Source organism: Petaurus breviceps, unplaced genomic scaffold (genome assembly GCF_028583685.1).
Source record: "Petaurus breviceps papuanus isolate PSGF00001 unplaced genomic scaffold, PetGlider_PUasm1.0 551, whole genome shotgun sequence".
Lineage (NCBI taxonomy): Eukaryota > Metazoa > Chordata > Mammalia > Diprotodontia > Petauridae > Petaurus > Petaurus breviceps.
In genome coordinates this window covers 10,953,876-10,974,909 of record NW_027186372.1, presented here as the reverse complement: position 1 = coordinate 10,974,909, position 21,034 = coordinate 10,953,876, and the positions used below count along the sequence as shown (strand labels likewise).

At 39.2% G+C, this 21,034-nt stretch overlaps 1 protein-coding gene across 1 annotated transcript in view; it reads left to right on the top strand.

The window, feature by feature from the left end:
• The window catches only part of DOCK2 (dedicator of cytokinesis 2), a 500,381-nt gene that overhangs the window by 421,422 nt on the left and 57,925 nt on the right, over positions 1 to 21,034 (top strand). Inside the window, exons 31-33 of the mRNA XM_069102392.1 lie at positions 6,599 to 6,699; positions 6,787 to 6,845; positions 15,101 to 15,249. Coding sequence (XP_068958493.1) covers positions 6,599 to 6,699; positions 6,787 to 6,845; positions 15,101 to 15,249 — 309 coding nt within the window. The remainder of the gene's footprint in view (positions 1 to 6,598; positions 6,700 to 6,786; positions 6,846 to 15,100; positions 15,250 to 21,034) is intronic.

The window sequence follows — 21,034 nt, the reverse complement described above, 5'->3', positions numbered from 1 at the left end:
AAAGGCTGTTCACAGTAGCATTCTTCTGGAAAGCTGCTCATGCGTGGCTTTACAGTTATACATGTACAATCATGTTAAACAGATTTCCACGGTAACCATGTTGTGAAAGAAGAAACAGAATAAAAGGAAAAAAACACAAAAAAGTAAAAATAGTATTCTTCAATCTGCATTCAGACTCCATAGTTCTTTCTTTGGATACTGAGAATATTTCCCATCATGAGTCTTTTGGAATTGCCTTGGATCATTGTATTGCTGAGAAGAACTAAATCTATCATAGTTGATCATTGCACAATGTTGCTGTTACTTGTATAATGTTCTCCTGGTTCTACTCCCTTCACTCAGCATCAGTTCATGTAAGTCTTTCCAGGTTTTTCTGAAAAATGCCTATAGAGCCAGTATTCTTTTCAGCATCTCACTAGAATTCAAGGTCCTCCCCATTTTATTTCCCACTCTTCAAAATCAAGTCTTTAATTCCAGTATTTTGAGTGGGTTTGGAAAGAGTAAAGTATTAGAGGCCTCTCTAAAGGGGCCTAGACTAGTTATGCCCCTGGGTTCCTTTCACTTCTAGCATTTCAACAAAGGTCTTGGCCTAGGAATCTTGGACATAAAGCAGCAAAGGAATGAGCATGTTCACCTGGGATTTTTCACTCAGGAGTATTGACCAATTACATGGAGCCAAGACGGTAAGCAATAAATCTTCATAAGTCTCCCATATTCACCTCCAAACAACCATAAAATAGTACCCCCAGACAAATCCTGGAACGACAGAACCAGCAAAAAGATGGGATGAAGCAATCTTTTAGCCAAAAAATTTAGAAGATCTCCAAGAAAAGTCTATCTCACTCAGATTAAAGGGGAATACAGTCCAGATTGAGAAGTGTTCCAGCAAACCAGCAACAAGCCCTACCTCACCAGATCAGTGGGAGATCCTGAACCCCAGGGTGCTCAAGCAGGCAAACACCAACAGTAGGACTCCCAGGTGCCTCAGCATAAGGCAGACAAGAACCACTAAATACTTCAGCATAGCCCTGGGCAAAAAGGCAACCAGCAGCCAGACCACCTCCGGCTTCAAAGATCCCACCAGACTCAGAAAATACTAGATACCAGCACCAGGCAAGCTGCCAGACCCCTACAGCCTCCAGAAGTGTCAGTCACCCTCACCCTGCCCCCTCAGTGCAGTACCAGACATGAAAATTCTCCATGGGCCTCAGGGCAACAACAGTGGGGTACCAGGTAAACAGCCAGGGCCTGTCGTCCCTGGCACAAAAAGCCTCAGATAGTGCCTTTTCACCCCAGGAGCAGAACTCAAATTTAAAAGAAAGAAAAAAGGCCAAAAACAAAGCAAAAAATAACAACAAAAAAGTCTGATCATAGAAAGTTATTACGGTAACCGAGGAGATCAAAACACAAACTCGGAAGAGGACAGCGATATCAAAACGCCTATGGATGACATCCCAACTAAGAGCTGAATAAGGAGTTTAAAACTCATATACGAGAAGAAGAAAAATTGGAGAAAGAAATAAGAGTGATGCAAGAGAATTATGAAAAAAGAGTCAACAGCTTGGGGGGAGGGGTGCTGCCTAAAACGTAGAATTGGCCAAATGGAAAAGGAGATACAAAAATCCACTGAAGAAACCAACTGGGTAAATGAAAAAGAAAATATAAAAACTAAGTAAAAAAACTTAAAATTTAGAATTGGGAAAGTGGAAGCTAATGACTATGAAATATCAAGAATCAAACAAACTCAAAAGAATTAAAAAAAAACAGAAGAAAATGTAAAATACCTCATTGGAAAAACAACTGACATAGAAAATAGATTCAGGAGAGACAATGTCAGAATCATTGGACTGCCTGAAAGCCATAATCAAAAGGAGGAACTGGACAACCTTTTGCAAGGACTTATCAAAGAAAACTGCCCTAATATTCTGGAACCAGAGGGTAAAATAGGCATTGAAAGTCTATCAATCACCTTATGAAAGAGATCCCAAAATAAAAACTCTTAGAAATATTTTAGCCAAATTTCAGAACTATCAGGTCAGGGAAAAAGTACTGCAAGTGGTCAAAAGAAACAATTCAAATATCAGGGATCCACAATCAGGATTACACAGGACTTGACAGTTGCAACATTAATGCACTGGAGGTCATGGAACATAATATTCCAGAGGGAAAAAAGATTATACCCAAGAATCAGCTAACCAGTGAAATTAAGCATAAATATTTCAAAGGAAAAAAATGGTCATTCGGTGAAATAGAAGGATTTCAAGCTTTCATAAAGAGACCAGAAATAAACAAACAAAAAAAGTTGATCTATAATAATAAGACCCAAGACAAGCCTAGAAAGGTAAAAGGGGAAAAGAAACCATTAGGGATTTGATGGTGCTCAACTGCTTATATCCCTACATGAGAAGATGACGATGGTTATAATTCTTAAAAATTGTACCACTAATAGTACAGCTAGTAGGGATATACATAGACAGAGGGTACAGGTATGAGGTGAATTTGAGAAAATTTAATAAATGGAATAATTAAGGGATGAGAAATAAGAGTACACTGGGTGTAGAAGGAAGGTAGAGGTAGAATGGGGTAAATTATTTTTCATAAAGAGGCATGAAAGACTTATTACAGTGGAGGGAAAGATGGGAGGGCAATGGGCATAACTTGAATCTTACTCTCATCAGGATTGGCTCAAAGAGGGAATTGCACAATAAGTTGAATATAGAAACCAATTTTACCTGACAGGAAAGTAGAAAGGAAGGGGGCTAAGTAAAGGGGGTGAAGGGGCAGGGAGACTGACAGTAGGGTGGGCAGACCAGGGGAGGCAGTAAACAGAAGCAAAACACTGTTGAAGAGGGAAAGGGTAAAAGGAGAGAGAGGACAAACAGAAGGAAAAATAGGGTGGAGGGAAATATACAATTAGTAGCCATAACTGTGAATGTTAATGGGATGAACTCTCCCATAAAATGGAAGCAGATAGCAGAGTGGATCAAAAAATAGAATTCTACAATATGGTATTTACAAGAAATATGCTTGAAGCAGAGAGACATACACAAAGTAAAAGGAAGGGGATGGAACAGGGTCTATTATGCTTCAGCTGAAGTTGAAAAAAAAGCCCAACCAGGGGTGGAATACTGATCTCAGAAAAGCAAAAACAAAAATAGACCTAATTAAAAGAGAAAAAGTAGGAAAGTATATCTTTCTAAAAAGGTACCACAGAAAATGAAGTAATATAAATACTAAACATGTAGGCACCAAGTGGTGTAGCATCCGAGTCTTAAAGGAGTAGTTAAGTGAGTTACGGGTTCATTACAAAACAAGAAATAGGGAGCATTATTAAATGTAAAACTGATAATTTTGATTATATTAAATTGAAAAGCTTTTCCTCAAACAAAACCCATGCAACCAAGATTAGAAGGAAAGCAGAAAAATGGGTAACAGTCTTTATACCAAGTGTCTCTGATAACTGTCTCATTTCTCAAATATATAGAGAACTGACTCAAATTTATAAGAATATAAATCATTCTCCAATTGATAAATTGTCAAAGGATATGGACAGACAGCTTCCAGAGGAAGAAGTCAAAGCTGTCTACAGGCATATGAAGAATGCTCTAAACCAATTTTGCTTAGAGAATTGCACATTAAAACAATTCTGATGTATACCTCCACCTATCATATTAACTAATATGACCAAAAAAGGAAAATGATAAACATTGGAGTGGATGTAGGGAAATTGGGACACTAATGCACTGTTGGTGGAGTTGCGAACTGATCCAAACATTCTGGAGAGCAATTTGGAACTATGTTCAAAGGGCAGCCAAACTGTGCATACACCCTTTTATTCAGCAATACCTCTACTAGGTCTGTATTCCAAAGAGATCATAAAAAGGGAAAAGGATCTCCATGTGCAAAAACATTTATAGAAGCCCTTTTTGTGGTGGCAAAATATTGGAAATAGAGGGGATGCCCATCAATTAGGGAATGACTGGACAAGCTGTGTATGTGAATGTCATGGAATAGTGTTATGCAATAAGAAATGATAAACAAGCAGATTTCAGAAAAAAGAAACATGGAAAAACTTGTACAAACTCATGCAAAGTAAAATGAGCAGAATGAGGAAAACATTGAACACAGTATCAGGAACACTGTATGATGATGAATAACTCAACTCTTCTCATCAACACAATGATCCAAGGAAAGTACAAATAAATAAAATACTGTAAAATACTATCCACATCCACGTAAAGAACTGATAGATTCTGGATGCAGATGGAAGCATACCTTTTTCACTTACCTTATTCTTTTTCATGATTTTTTATGTTTCTTCTTTTGCAACTGTGACTAATATGGAAATATGGGTTACATGATAGCACATGTATAATCAATATCAAATTGCCTACCATTTTGGGAAGAGAGGAGGGTAGGGAGGGAGAGAGAAAAAAAATCTGGAACTCAAAATCTTGTAAAAACGAATGCTAAAAAATTGTCTTGACATGTAATTGGGGAAAATAAATTAAAAAAAAACAAAACAAACAAAAAAAAAGACACATAGACCACATATTGCTTTTCAAGTATGTAAACTACATTTGGGGGCAACAATGCTTATTTTTAAAATTTATTTTATTTTTAAATTTTAGAATAAAGCATTTCCATAACAATACAATAAAAAGATGATTGCATATGAAATTGAAAATCTACTATGTATAACTTAATGTTCCTTTTAAGTATGTGACAAAATTATCATGTAAATTCATTTTTTTCTTTTTTTTTCTTTCTTCCCCCTTCACCAACCCTAGACACAGCCACTATTAGGCACAAATAAGTGTATATAAATACATACATACACACACATATACATATATATGTAAAATTATTCTATACATACTTCTATTTATCAGTTCTTTTTTTATATGCAGATAGGTTCTTTCTTCATATGTCCTTTATACAAGTGCCTCCTCAGTCACCATTACCAAGAAAAAACATAGTAAAGTAGGTAGATCCCTGGACTTGGAGTCAGGGCCTGGGTTCAAATCCTGCCTCAGATTCTTACTGGCAGGGGGATCCTGGACCAGTCATTTAACTTCACTGTGCCTCAGTTTCTTCTTATGTAAAATAAAAGAATTGTGCTCAGTGATCTCTAAATTCTCTTTCAACTTTAAATATATAATGCTATAACTTACCCCAAGGCTGTTTGGCCAGGTGCCTGGATTCTGTTCCCAGGGAGAGAGAAAATAATATATGCCAAACTCCTTTGTTTAGAATTCTTAAATGCCCTTTAGGAGAGGCCCCCAATAACACTCCATCTCCCATCTCTGTGCCTTTTCTCTGTCTGTCCCCCACATTTGGAATGCACCCCATCCTCATCTCTGCCTCTCAAAATTTCCAGTCCCCATCAAAGCTCAATTCAAACATTACCTGTTATAGGAAACCTTTTCTGATCTCAACCCCTTCCCACAGATATATGTATGTGTATTCAATAAAATTACCTCACATTTATTTTATATGTACTTTTATATATGCATGGAATCATAGGATCTTTGAATTAGAGCTAAGAGGTACCTCAGGGGTCATCTAGTCCAACCCTCTCCTCACTTCACAGATGAGAAAACTGAGTCATTTCAGTTAAATGATTTGCCCAAGGTCACATGGTAGTGTCAGAGGTGGGATTGTGACTCCACATCTTCTGAATCCAGAGCCAATGCCTTTTCTAGTATGCCATGCTGTCTCCCATGTTGTCTACCCTGATAGAATGTAAGTTTCCTGAAGTCAGAGACTGTTTCATTTTTTTCTTTGTATCTTAGCACAGTACCTGGCGTTAATACAGAACTAATCTTTGGTTCTTCGCATACTTGCTTCCTTCAAGTCTCAGCTCAAGTCCCACCTTCTGCAGAAAGTCTTTCTCATTTCTGTTCCACCTTCCTCTCTGAGATTGTGCCCAAACCATTCTGTATATATCTTGTGTGTACCTACTTATTTGCATGTTGTCTCCCCCAGTAGACTATGAGCTCTTTGGGGGCAGGAACTGTTTTTTACCTTCCTTTGCATCCCCAGTGCATAGTACAGTGCCTGGCACATGGAATGGAATCTTCCGATTAATACATTTTCATAAAAATTTCATAAAATTTTTGATTGATTGTTTGATTAACTTGTTAATCATTTGATGGATCCATGGAATGTCTGTCCCTCTAGAAGAAAAACGCTCAATATAGATTAAATCCCATTACAACAAATACCATGCCATTGAAAGATCTATTGCCAGGAATTCCATAGAGGAATTGCTTGTTCAGGTATGGGTTAGACTTAGGGTGCCTCTGAAGTTCCTTCTAGCTCTCTCATTCTGTAATTCCTTCCACTTATCTTCTTGCCTTGTTACAAGTGAGAACCTAGGTCAGTGCATATAAAAACCCCATTCCATTGCCATCACTTTAGCCTCAATACTAATTTCCGGGTAGGAGCTGCTTAGAAGATTGCATAATGCACAATTATGCTGCCTGTGCTGGTATCTTCTGCCATCTTCATAAATTATTCACCATTACCCAGAGTTTAATATGACTTCCCATTTTCAGTCCCACACCATGACTGTTTCCTACTATTTAATTTACAGCTGTGGAACAACTATTTTCATCTGGCAGTGGCTTTTATCACCCAGGATTCCCTGCAGCTGGAGCAGTTCTCTCATGCCAAGTACAATAAGATCCTGAATAAGTAAGTTGACTTTCTGATTTTCTAAATATGATATTTTATTTAATTCCCAGAGACTGTCAATAATGTTGATGTTTTCCCTCTTCCTAGATATGGGGACATGAGGCGGTTAATTGGCTTTGCCATCCGTGATATGTGGTACAAGCTTGGTGAGTAAACACGCACGTTGAGATAAACACATCTGCAGACGCCAAACTCCTCCTTGAAGACCATCTGTTATGCGAGAGATGGAGGTTTCAGTGTCGGGAGCTAGAAATAACCGTTTATTACTGTAAGCGCAGTGCTCTTAATAAGAGCCTGATTGTACAGTGAATGAAAGAGGGAGGGATGTGCAGCTGTGGAACAGCTCCAGGATTCAGCCCTGAAGGGCTGTACAAAGTTGAGAATAAGGGGAAGAGGACAAGGCTGTTGTCCTTTCACAAAATAGAGTGTGTGGGCAACTGGCACCCAAGTTATCTGTACAGATTGGCAGTTCATTTTGCAGATGTGTTGTAGACTTTCCTAATACTCCAACCTTTCAGAGTCAAGGAGAAGACTCTGTAGACATGAAGAGGCCCCTTTTTGTTATCATTGAGCTTGTGAGATTATCCTAGGATCTCTGCCTCTTCTACCTTAATCAGGGACAGAATTTACCTGTATGCTTTTGATTTCTTTCTGGCTGAGAGCCCAGGACTGCTCCTACACAACAGACTTGAAGAAGGAACAGAGAGCAAAAGTATTCCGCCCTGGGATGAGAGCTCAGACCTCCTCAGCAATGCCACTCTTGTTGACTCTGGATCATGTACCAGTTTATACCTAGAATACCTACTCTTTCCTGTCTTCAGAGACTTTTCTGGAGTTGACCTTCCTAGACCCTTTGCCATAGCTAAACTTCCTGTCTCCTGATTACTTGTATTTAGAGCCAAAACTGGAGTTGGGCAGCAAGAGCTTTGCCCTGGACTGCCAACATTTAGAAGTGCTTCCCCACTTATACTTCATTAGATAGAAACAATTGTACTTAGCACTTGATGAGCAAGAATAATTACTTAAAATGGAATGTCACCAGGTGTTAGTGACCTGACCTGCTGTGTCCACCTTCTAGAAGAGTCCAGCCCCACTCTATTCCCTCCTAATCAAATGACCTATTCACCAGTGGCAGCACAGTGCCTCAGTATCTCTTGAGAAGCATCATGGTACGAAGGACAAATACACTGGTATCTGAAGCCCTAGAGCCTGTGTTTAAATCATGATTTTATTATGACCTATGTGACCTTGGGAAAGTCACTTAAAAAAATCTCTCTGTGCTTCAGTTTCCTCATCTGTAAAATTAGGGCATTAGATGGTCTTTCAGCTACCTTCTAACTCTAGATCTATTATCCTAAAATCCTCTTTCTCTCCTCAATGGGTCTTGGGTCCTGAGATCTTTCTCTGAAGGTTCTAAATTCTCAGCTGAATTTTTCTTTAAAAAATTGTTTTGATGGCTTCCCCAGATGCCAAAATTGCTTCCTATGACTCTCGTTCTACCTCATTTCCACCCACAGCCTGTTATGTAAGGACTTAATTCTCCTGTACTAGCCCTTTACCATAAAAAAGAGGTACAAGGGAGAATTCTTCCCCAAACCACCCTAGATAGGGAATTCCCTTATTGAAACATAAGCCTTCAGAAAGCTAATCTATATAAGGTTTTGCCATCCCAACTTCATTGAACCATTGAGAAAATGGGGATCTACATTGTTTTGTTTTTCATATATCTCTGTATCTTGCTGCTTCCCATATGCTATTCTTTGTAGTTGTTCTGTACACAAAAGATTTTATATAACTATAATGGTTTTTGGCAGGTTTTCCTTTAATTTTGGTTATGTGGAAGGGTATAAAAAGATATTAACTTCAACCTGTTTGGGTATTTATAAATATCTGTAAGGAGAGTTTGTTAAATTAGGAAATAAGAAGTAAAATTAATCTTAGCCAAATCCTGGTGCAAAAAGGTCTAAATGAAACTTAGCTCTTTATATGAGAAGCAGCTTTGGTACAATAGAAAAAGTACTGGATTTGGAATCAAAGTACTAGGGCAGAAATCCTGCTTCTGGCACCAATTACTTATGTGATGTTGGCAAGTCATGGAGCATCCTAGGTTTCAGTTTCATATTCAATAAAATGAGGAGATTGAACTAGATGGCCAATATAGTCCCTTCCAACCTCAGATCTATGATTGGTAAGTGGCTGGTTTCGTGGCAGAGGGGGGATAAGTAGAGCTTTTTTATGATCCAGAACACAGCCCTCTCTGTTGCCCCTCTGCTTCCACTCCCCAGCGTGACAGGGATCCATTTCTTACCACCTGTGGTGATGAGAGAGCAGCAGGAGCTGGCCTTTATGGGAATTGATCCTATAAAGCCAGAACTCTACCCCAACACATCTATTCAGGAATGTCATTTACTCTCAAAAGGTGATGTGCTAATCAGGTATTCTTATTCTGTCATCAACTGAACTCTGGATGGACACTACCTGCTTACCTGTTTCTACCTGTGTTTCTAAACCTTACTCCTTGATTTCCTAAACCTTCTGTGTCTATTAGAAGCATCTTGCTAAATAGATACATGGAAGACCAAATGCAATAGAGGTTAGGACATCTTTAGTTTTCAGGAAGCATGCTGAATTACCTTAGTAGGAGTATATTTTTGTAAAATTTCAGTGAGTTGAAACCTTAGTGTTTACCTGGTACAACTCTTGCATTAAACAGTACACTTCTTGAGAACAGAGACTTATCTTTTTACTTTCTCTGCATCCTCAGCACCTGACACTATGACCAGCACATAGTAGGTACATTATAAATTCTTGTTGACTGACTATCTATAGACAAGGAAATAGTGATTTAAAGTGACACATCCAAGATTATACCTCCTATTACCTCAACTGCCACCTAGGAGTACATAATTTCCCCACATTTCTTTTCACCTAAATCTATAGTGATTCTATCAGCAAACCCTTTGGAAAAACCCTAAACTCTCCCCATTAAATTTTACCTCTGCCTATGAGACAAGTAACAGATGAATCTAGCTTCTTCTATTGAACAAATTCAAAATTGGGCTCCAGAGAAGCTTCTGGAACACAGGACATACTCCCCACTCACATGTCTAAACTTATTCCTAGAGCTCTCAGTACTGCCACCATTACAAAGGGTTGTGTGACTTGAGATGGGTTTTTATCTTGACAGCATATTGGCACTTCAACTTTAAAAGCTTTTCCCCAACATAATGCTTCTGTCCCTAATGAGATTCAGTCCCACTGAATCAAAAGGACCCCCCCACCTTCTTTTCCTTCACTTTCCTTTAAATATTGCAGCAGGTATATTGTCTGAAGAGCTATCCTTTGCCAGATTTGCCTGTATTCCATTAACCCTAAGCATCTTTTGATCCAGAGTATGTACAATTGCATGGGCATGTATTTACATGTATATAAATTTTGCATCTACGGGATGCTTCGATCTCATTTGGATGTAAATTAAGACAATTACATCTCAAATTATCTCTAGGGATATTGAAATCACATGCTGGTTAAAGGATCATCATCTCTGTCTGCCTTTTCTCCTATTTCCAGAACTTCTCTTCAGTAGATTGCTAGGGAAAACAAGTCAGATATATCACAGAAAGTCCAGGTCTCTTGTCATTTCCCCTTGTTGTTTTTGGATCATATTAAATAAATCCTTATCACACTTGAAAGCCTTGAGTTTTTGAAAGACTTTTATCATATTCACTATTTTCCTGTTACTGGACCATAACACTCACTGAATATCTAACCTCTTCTCATTTACAATCTAGCTATTTGTCTACTTGAATTTGAATTTTAAAACCCTACTATGGTTTGATAAAGAATTAAATTGTCCTGATGGACTGTGGGGGAGGGGAAGTAGAGATGAGTAATTATTATGAACCACACAAAAGGCAAGATTTTCTTCCTAAGCCCTGGTGAAGATCTGAGCCTGAAGGGGAATCCAAATGTAGCCAAGAAGAAGCTGACAGCCTTGAAAAGAGTTCTTATCCTTCACTTGACTCCTTCCATTTGACTCTCACTGGCTGAAGACATTATTAAAGTAGCATCCATAATTTAGTCATCTAACACTTATGTCTTGCCAATTTAAAAAAAAATTCTGAGTTTGTTCTAGAATTTAGTTTAATTTGAACTTTAGAATCTCAAGCATCACCTTCATTCCTCTCTGTTCATATTCTCAGTTTTCATCTGAAAATACTTCTCCATGGAGCAAGCAGGCTGCATAACAGTAGCCTTTACCCCCCACCCACACCCCAACCCCCCCAAAAAAGAAAAACAATCCTGCCCACACAAAGACTCTGGATGCTCAGTTTATTTAGAGAAAGGTTGTGAAGCTGCCTGTGTGGCGCATGCCAGCTGGGAGCCAAGAAGCACGTGGAGCAGGCTACCTGCCAAGCCAAGGACTGAACCGAGAAGGCAGGAGGGCCTGTGGCCCAGGAGGAAGAGCTTCTCCTAGGTGACTAAGGCTTTAGGAGCAGAACCTTGGGGTAAGGCTGCTCCTCCAATGCTACAGATCAGTGAGATTAACCAAGATGCTGCTGAGGGAGGCCCAAAAGCTATTGGCTAAAATATAGATCGTGTCCCAATGTCTCCTCACTCCCAACATGGCCCTCCCCACCCTGCTCCAGAGCTGCTGCTTATAATTCCCTTATACTTCTTTTTGTGTCTTTTTCCTGACAACAGTTTTCTTAATGCCCAATGTCTAGTGAACACAGCTATGAATCAGAATAGGAAGCCAACCTCAGGAGTCCTCTGGTCCAACTCTCCCTGAATCCTGAACCCCCTCACCCTGCCTTTCACCACCCAAACTCAGCTTCTTGCAATACAGAGAGTTGTCCACAACTAAAGCTTGTGCAGAAGGTGGAGGAAGACAAGTTGAGCCCCAATTGCTGGTGCTCAAAACACTGTTGGCATGGCTGCTGTGCTTAATGAGTCAGATTAGGAAGAGTATCTTTTGTATGAGTTAAAATTCATTTGCATACCTAGTTTCTTGACTTTTACTTCCTCTTGAAAAGCCCTTGGCCATGACTCCTGCCTCCATGTTACCTGATGGTAATCAACCTTTTGGCTCTGTCTGATCCCCTTCTGTTCACTGTACCATTATCAAAGGGTTCATGGACATTTAGGGAGAAAAAATGGGCATTGACTACATTGAGAAGACTTGGGATCAAATCTTAACTCAGAGGATTTCCATCTGTGTGATCTTGGGCATGTCCCTTAACATTCCTGGGCTTCAGCATCCTCATCTGTAAAATAAGTGGGTTGGACTAACTGGCTTCTAAAGTCCCTTCCATGGTAGGACACATGCATTGCGTGTGTGAGGCCCCGGGTTTGCTCCCCCACATCTCCACCACGGGGCAGCCAGGTGGCACTGTGAGTAAGAGCGTCGGCCTCAGAGTCAGGAGACCTGGGATTGGTTCCAGCCTCAGATAATTGGGACCCACCCAAAAATAACTGGCCTGTAACCTTGAGCAAGTTACTTAATCCCAATTGCTTCAGATCGATGGTGTAGGAACACTTTAGCTGGCCCTGCCCAGATCAAATTACAGCATTGCCAATGGTACGTGGTGAGTACTCTTGGTCTCCATGTCGCTGGCCTAATTACAAACAGCACATCTCAACCTGCCTGAGAAATGACCATTTGGCCTCTGTTGAAAGACCTGAAGTATATGTTCTCAGACAATATCTTACAGTGAATAGATGGTTTGGATTTGAGTCAGGAAAATGCAGATTAAAATCCCACTTCTGGCACTTATTAGTTGGGTGATCATGAGTAAGGGACTTCACTTGGGTGAACATCATTTTCCTCATCTGTAAAATGCAGATAAAGGTACTTGTCTTCCCTGTCTCAGTATCTGGACTCAGCACGGTTGTGGTGAGTCTCCAATGAGGCAAGGTGTACAAAGTACTATATAATTATCACTTGTTCTGTTGACAGTCCTTCACACTGCCTTGCTCCTAGGCACCTAAATGCTAATTATATCAAATTAATGTTACCAATATGTGAGAGGGGAGAAGCTTGTCCTCTCGACCCTTCTCTCTTTTTCCACGAACAATTTATTTATACCAAAATTACTTCCCAAGAGAAGTAGCATCTTCATCTAGGACAAGTTTATTCAAGTAATTCAATTTAATTTAATTCATCAGACATTTGCAAAGATGATGCCCCTCACAATCAGCACATGGAATGTGCTCCCACTTATAGACAACACAAAATCCAGTCGGCCTGAAAGACGGGCAGCTCTTGTTGCAAGAGAACTCAGCAGAAATCGCATCCAAACAGCAGCCCCGAGTGAAGCAAGGCTGGCAATGAAGGCCAGCTTGCCGAAGTCAGGGCTGGATACATGTTTTTCTGGAGTGGTCGCCGTGAAGGGGATCACTGTGAGGCTTTACAATCAAAACTAATCTGTCAACGAGGAGTGAACGACAGGCTCAGGACAGTGTGATCACCACTTGTAGGAAAACGTCATGCTACCGTCATCAGCGCCTATGCTCCCGCCATGATGAACCCTGATGAGGCCAAAGAAAAATTTACAAAGACCTAGAGACCCTTATCATCAATGTGCCAGAAGAAGACAAGCTTATAATTCTGGGCACATAGCATATGCTAAATAAATGTTCATCAGTTGAGTCATTTCATCTCTGTCTCAGTACCCTCAACTGTAAAAGGGGGATAATAATAGCATCTACCTTCCAGGGTGGTCATGAGGATCAAATGAGATAATATTTGTAAGTTACTTACCACAGGCTGACACATAATAGGTGCTTTAGAAATGCTACCTATTATATTAATCCCTACTGAATGTAATCTTATTAGATTTAGCCCATTTTTTTTTAAGCCCGTCAAGATCCCTTTGGATCCTCACTCTGTCATCCAATCTCTTGGCTATCCCTTCCAGGTTGTTATAACTGTACATTTGATGAGCATGCCATTAATCAACTAATCAGCTAATAAGCATTTACTTAGCACCTACTGCATGCCAGACTGGTAGGTCCTAGGGATACAAATACAAAGAATGAAATAAGTCCAAGTGCTGAGAAGTTTACATACTACTGGGAAAGACCACAAGTGTTTGTGTGTGTGTGTGTGTGTGTATATATATACACATGTATGTATTATATGTGTATATATATGCAGAATTTAAAATATGGAGATCATAAATATAAACACTAAGTAATTCGGAAAGAAAGGAAATGGGGGCATCAGAAGAGGCTTCATGACATCTGTGTCTTTATCCAGGTCATTGAAAAAATGTATCAAACAAGGATAGAGACAAGCACAAATCCCTGCATTCAGTAGGTGCTAAGTAAATGCTTGTCAGCTGATTAGTTGGTTGATTACCTACTCATCAAATATACATTATACCAACCTGGAAGGGATAGCCAGTAGGATGGATGACAGAATGAGGATCCAAAGAGATCTTGATAGGCTAGAATTGGGTTAAATCTAATAAAATTGCATTCCGTAGGGATTAATATAATAATGGCTAGCATTTATATAGCCCCTTCTATGTGTCTCTGCCTATCCTTGGATAATGCCATTGATCCTCACATGATACGGACTCCAGAACTTTCATAAACCTGGCTGGCCTCCTTTGGACACTTTCTAGAGTTATTCTCTTTGGCAAAAAGAAAGAGAGAGAGAGAGAGAGAGAGAGAGAGAGAGAGAGAGAGAGAGAGAGAGAGAGAGAGAGAGAGAGAGAGAGAGAGAGAGAGGAGAGGTCCTTTCACTAGTGTGCAAAGCAGAGCACAATTCATCTCTACCTAGTAGGTAAGACTTAGTAAATTGCCTGAAGCAGAGTCTAAGTGACTTGCTCGGGGTCACACAGCTAGTAAGATTCAGAGTAAAATTTGAAAGCAGGTATTGTCGATTCTTAATCCTACCCTCTATCCACTATGCAATTTTGCCTCCCAGTTTTGTCATCTAAAGAAGAAATGGACTTGCCCTCACCAATCAGAGATGCATGATTTTTCCTAAAGTTTACAATAAGGAGTATGAGACATGTCATTCTTTGACTAGGGTGCCTGTGAAGTCAAATAGAATGCTTCTGCATCAATTACACTTAACGTTTCCCCTATTAGAATATGAATAACAATTTTACTACTGAATTTTTGAAATAGGCATGTTTTTCTTTGTAATGAAGTTCTCCAGTTTGCATGGCTCTTTTTCCCAACGTGAAATCTTCCTTATAATGCAAAGACATAACTACAAGTATCCCTTTGCATGAGCTATACTAATATATCCTATTTGTAATTTGGTTCGAGGATGACTAGTTGCACATCATCTATGTTGTTTATCTTCATCCCCTCTCTTCTCTCCCATGCCCTGTTTGGGGGGTCTTGTTTAAATTGAACAGCATATACACCTCTTCTCTTTCAGGGCAGAACAAAATCTGCTTTATTCCTGGGATGGTTGGACCAATTCTAGAAATGACACTCATTCCTGAAGTTGAGCTCCGGAAAGCCACAATCCCAATTTTCTTTGACATGATGCTGTGTGAATATCAGAGGTGTGGAGATTTCAAAAAGGTAATAAATGAAGCAGAAAGTGAATGTGGCATTGTATGTTACATTCCTAATCTCTCACCCATACCTCTTAATGATTCTCTGGCCCTGTCTGCAATGAGCTTCAGCTGTGGTCAGAGGGGGACATTTATGACTATGTTCAAGGGAGGAAAAAAACTGGCGGATGGAATTTGGTCAGCATTCTTCCACATGCTCTCACTTGAAACAAAGATTAAAATTACTTTATTTCTACAAATCTCTTTGCTTTCCTTCCTAATAACCTCCTTAAGTTGTGTTTAGAGTGGAATTTTTTTTTCCTCTTCTGTGCTTGGTTTGTGCTTTAACTCCTGGAACAAAGACCAAGATACATACAGAAGATAGAGTTATATAGACATCTCTGTCTGTAGATAGAGGCAGCTGGATGGCTCAGTGGAGAGAATGCTGAACCTGGAGTCAAGACTTGAGTTCAAATCCAGCCTCAGACATTTATGAGTTGTTTGACCTTGGGCAAATAACCTCTGTTTGCCTAGGAAGCAACTAGGTTACTCAGTGGATAGAGTACTGGGCCTGGAGTCAGGAAGATCTGAGTTCCAATGTGGCCTCAGATACCTACTAGTTATGTGACTGTGGGCAAATCACTTAATCTTTGCCTTAATTCCCTGGAGAAGGAAATAGCAAACCACTCCAGTATTGTTATCAAGAAAACCCCATGGACAGTATGGCTCATGGGATCATGAAGATTTTTTTCACTGAATGACGGAACAACAAATATCCATAGATAAAGATGTATGTGTATATGCACATGGATATTTATATATGTAGGTATGTGTGCATGTATCTATCCAAGATGCCTATCATCAGGTAGATTGGCTATACATTTAAGGAACCAGACAAGCTGGGTTAGAAGAGATGCCTAATTGGAGAGATCTTTTTGTCATGTGGTGACACAGGTATGGACTAAAATTTTTGCCCAACAGAGGAGGAAAAAACATCACATGTAACACTCAAGGGTCATTACTCTTATGAGGTTTTGGTTTTTGTTGCTGCTGGTTGTTTTTTTTTTTTTTAAGTGAAAAGTCAGCAAAATTTGAGTAATAAAATCTATTTCTTATGCCCAGTCAGCTGGAAGTGATAAGAAGCCCCACCCCCACTCATCAACTTTTAGACAATCACTTCCTCTTTTCTGCTAATTACAACTTGTGTCCCTCTTACCTAGTGCTTCGGAAGAAAGTTTGCTGAGTAATGACAGAGCTGCTCTTCTTCCCTGATCTCACCTGTGGGGTTAGAAATGTAACAAGTCTTGTGTCTGAATATGACGCCATGACAGTGACAAGTTGGAAGTGTTCTTTGATTTTTTTTTTCCCTTTCTTTCACTTAGCTGTCACACATTCTTACCTACTCCCCTTTGGGATACTGTTGTGAGAAACCTGACCTAGTTTAGGGATATGGTCTCATACTTGTGATCTTGACATCATTAGCACCATCCTCTAACCAAATGAGCTTATTTATCATATGGAAAATTTTGAGTGCGCAGATTGGTTTTATTTTATTCCTAGAGTGCCTCACAGTCTCTGTCAGTGGAGACAAGGCAAACAAAGAATGTCGACATAGGCTCATAGACTCACCCAACCTCACAGTGGGAAAGGATCGATCATGTTGTCCGGTCTACTCTTTTTATAAATGAGAAAATGGGCCCCAGAGAGAAAGCAACCTATCTAAGACCACAGAGTTCAGGAGTGTCAGAGCTAGGACTTGAACCCAGTTCAATACAAGAAATATTTATGAAGTACATATTGTTTGTAAGACATAATGGATAAAACATTGGACTTGGGAGTCAAGAATAGACTAATTAAAATTATCCCTCTGACATTTAGTAGCTGTGCTTCAATTAATTTCTCTGAGCCTCAGGCATCCTAAGACTTATCTACTAAGCTATAGACATTTGAGTCAATGGAGAGCATCCTCATACCAATGAATTAAGAGTGTGGTGTCTTATTATGTGTAGGGGACTGTGCTAGATGCTGTGAAGAGGAAGGGAAGGAAACAAGCATTTATTAGATTCCTACTATGTGCCAGGCACTGTCTTGAGCACTTTATAAATATTACTTCATTTGATTTTCACTCAGCCCTGTGAAGTAGATGTTAATATTATTCTTATTTTACAATTGAGGAAACTGAGGCAGACAGAGATTAAGTAACTTACCCAAGGTCACATAGCTAGTAAGTATCTGAGACCAGATTGGAACCCAGATCTTCTTGACCCCAGGTCCAGCACTTTAGGCATTGAGCCACCTAGCTGGCTTCCTATGAATATGGAGATGAAAAAATGATATGATTCCATATCCTTGAGGTATAGAGAATATAACTTTTGAGGGTATGTACCTGTGATTTCATAAGTGTGAGGAACTCCTCCATATAAAAAGTGCCTTCACCCATTCAGATCAACCACCTGTCTGTAATGTATGATTTTAAAGAGTTGTTTACAGGGGTAAGAGAGTGTGACTTGCCCATAATCATATAGCTAGTATGTGTCAGAAACAGGGGTTACATTCAGGTATTCCTGAGTCTAAGACTGACCCTCTGTCTACTACACAATGCTACCTATCAATGTATAATAGAAAATGTTACATATATACAAATAAATATAATATAATACAGAAAGGGATGAGGACAAAGGAGAGTCAAGCAAAGTGCTATGAGAAATTTAAGGAGAGAAAGGGGAAGAGTATCGGGGAAATCTTTAATGGAGAAAGTAACATAAGAATTTTACTTTGAAGGAAGGGATTAGGAGACTGAAATATATGCAGGGGTTAGGGGAGAGAGAGAGAGTCTAACCCAGATGTGAGGAATGATATATGCAAATTTTAGAGACAGTAGAGGGCAGGCTGATTGAATCCAACACAAAAGATGTGAAGAATGGATTAAAAAGGACAAGATTATTGATTATCATTATAATGACTGTCATTAACTTATAAACTTGATCAAGTTACCTTATGGTTCTGGGCCTCAGTTTCCTCATCTATAAGACTAGAGAGTTAAACCAAATGACCTCTTCTAACTCCAGATATATGACCCTATGATCCTACTGTAGTATGGCCTCTGAGTTCCTATTCTTAATCTCCACTTGAACTCTCAGGCTTGGTTCTCTGACCCCTGGGGTAGCTGACCATTTCTCTCTCAGGGTTCTAGGTACTGAGGTATTGAGGTTTCTTATACTGTTGATTATCCCCCCAATCTAGTGTGCCAAGATCATGTTCATTGCCTTCATGACACTATCCATCACATCTTCTGCCATCCTCTTTTTCTTTTCCTTTCACTCTTTCCCAGTATCAGGACCTTTCAAATCAGCCCCATTTTCTCATTATGTGGCCAAAGTATTTACATTTTAATCCCAATATTTGACTTTCCAGGGAATAGTCTGAGTTAATTTCTTTAAGTGTTGACTGATTTGATATTCTTGCTATCCAAGGAACTTCCAAAAGTTTTTTTTTTCCACACCACAATTTGCAAGGGTTAATTCTGCAGCACTCAGTTTTCTTGTCTGTTATAGTCCAACTCTCACAGACATACTTTACTACTGGGGAAAAAAAACATAGTTTTGACTATATTGGACCTTTGTCATCAAGGTGATGTCTCTGCTTTTGAGTATGCTGTCCAGATTTGTCACAGATTTCCTTCCAAGGAGTAAGCATCTTTTAATTTCATGGCTGCAGTCACCATCTGCAGTGATCTTTGAGCCCAAGAATATAAAATCTGGTACTGCTTCCATTTCTTCTCCCTATTTGCTAGAAAGTGATGGAACCAGTTGCCAAAAAAAATTGATGTTAAGCTTCAAACCAGCATTTACACTCCTCTTTTACCTTTATCAAGAGGCTTTTTAATTTTTCTTCTTCACTTTCTGCCATCAGAGTGGTATCATCTGCATATCTGAGATTATTTATATTTCTCTCAGCAGTCTTAATTTTGACTTTTGATTCATCCAGTCTGGCATTTCTTAGGATGTACACTTCATATAGATTAAATAAATAAGGGGACGACATACAGCCTTGTCATACAATCATAAGCCAATTACTTGTTCCATGTTCAGTTCCAACTATTGCTTCTTGGTCTGCATACAGGTTCCTCAGGAGACAAGTAAAATGATCTGGTACTCCCATCTATTTGAGGACATTTGCCACATTTTGTTGTGATCTACTAGTTAAAGGCTTTAGTGCAGTCAATGAAGTAGAAGTATATGTCTTTCTTGAACTCCCTTACTTTCTCCATAATCCAGCAAGTGTTGGCAATTTGGTCTCTAATTCCTCTGACTCTTTGAAAACCAGCCTGCTCTTCTGGTAATTCTTGATTCACATATTGCTGAAGTCTAGTTTGCAGGATCTTAAACATAACCTGCTAGAATGTTAAATGAGCACAATTGTTCCATAATTTGAACATTATTTGTCATTTCCCTTCTTTAAGATTGAGGTACAAACTTATCTTTTCCAATCTACTGGCCACTGATGAGTTTTCCAAATTTGTTGGCATATCAAATGCAATCTTTTTAGGATTTTAAATAGCTCAACTGGAACTCTATCACCTCCACTAGGCTTATTGTTATAAATGCTTTCCAAGTCCACCTGACTTCATTCTCCAGGAACAAAGTTCTAGATCAGTAACCACACCATTGTGGTTATGAGTGATGCTAAGATCTTTCTTGTATAGTTCTTCTGTATTCTTGCCACCTCTTCTTAATCTCTTCTGCCTCTGTTGTCCCTAACATTTTTGTCTTTTATCATGCCCATTTTTGCATGAAATGTTCCCTTGATATCTCTAATTTTCTTGAAGAGATCCCTTGTCTTTCCCATTCTATTGTGTTTTTTCTATTTCTTTGCATTGCTTTTTTCAAGAAAACCTTCTTATATCTCCTTGCTATTCTCTGCATTCAGTTCAATTGGGTATATCTTTCCCTTTCTTCTTTCCCTTTTGCTTTCCTTGTTTTCTCTGCTATTTGTAGAGCCTCATCAGACAGCAATTTTACTTACTTGCTCTTCTTTTTCTGAAGAATATATGAATTCTTCAGAAATATATATATATATATATATATATATATTTATGCATATAGTTGCTGCCTCCTATACAATATTGCAAACCTATGCCCATAATTCTTCAGGCATTCTATCTACCAGATCTAATCCCTTAAATATCTATTTATCATCTCCACTTCATATGCGTAGTGGGTATTATTTACATCATACCTTTATGGTCTGATGATTGCCCCTCACATGTAGAGTGAGTGGGACTAATTCCTGACCTGGGAAGTCACTTCCTTATCCAGCTGGACTAGCTTTTTAAAAGATTGGTCTTTTGGCTGATAGGTCAATCCACTACTTAAATGAGTTAATGAAGTCATGCCTCAGGACTAGGTCCTCACCAAGCTTAACTATGGATGCTACTGGCTCCAGTGATCTCTGTTGCCAATTTCCATTGATAAGGGGACCTCTGATAGCTTTTCCAACCTTTCAAACTCACAAAATCACAACATGGTCTGTTCTGGGTTTTGAATACTCATTCATCTAAGACTTGTTGAGTCATTTTAGTAATTTCTGATTCTTTCTGACTCTATTTGGGATTTTCTTGGCAAAGATACTAGAGTGGTTTGCCATTTCCTTCTCCAGTTCATTTTACATATGAGGAACTAAGGCCAACAGGGTTAAGTGACTTACCTAGGGTCACAAAGCTAGTAAGTGTCTGAAGCTGGATTTGAACTCAGGAAGATGAGTCTTCCTAACTCCGGGCCTTGAGTTCTATTCAATTCACCACCTAGATGCCT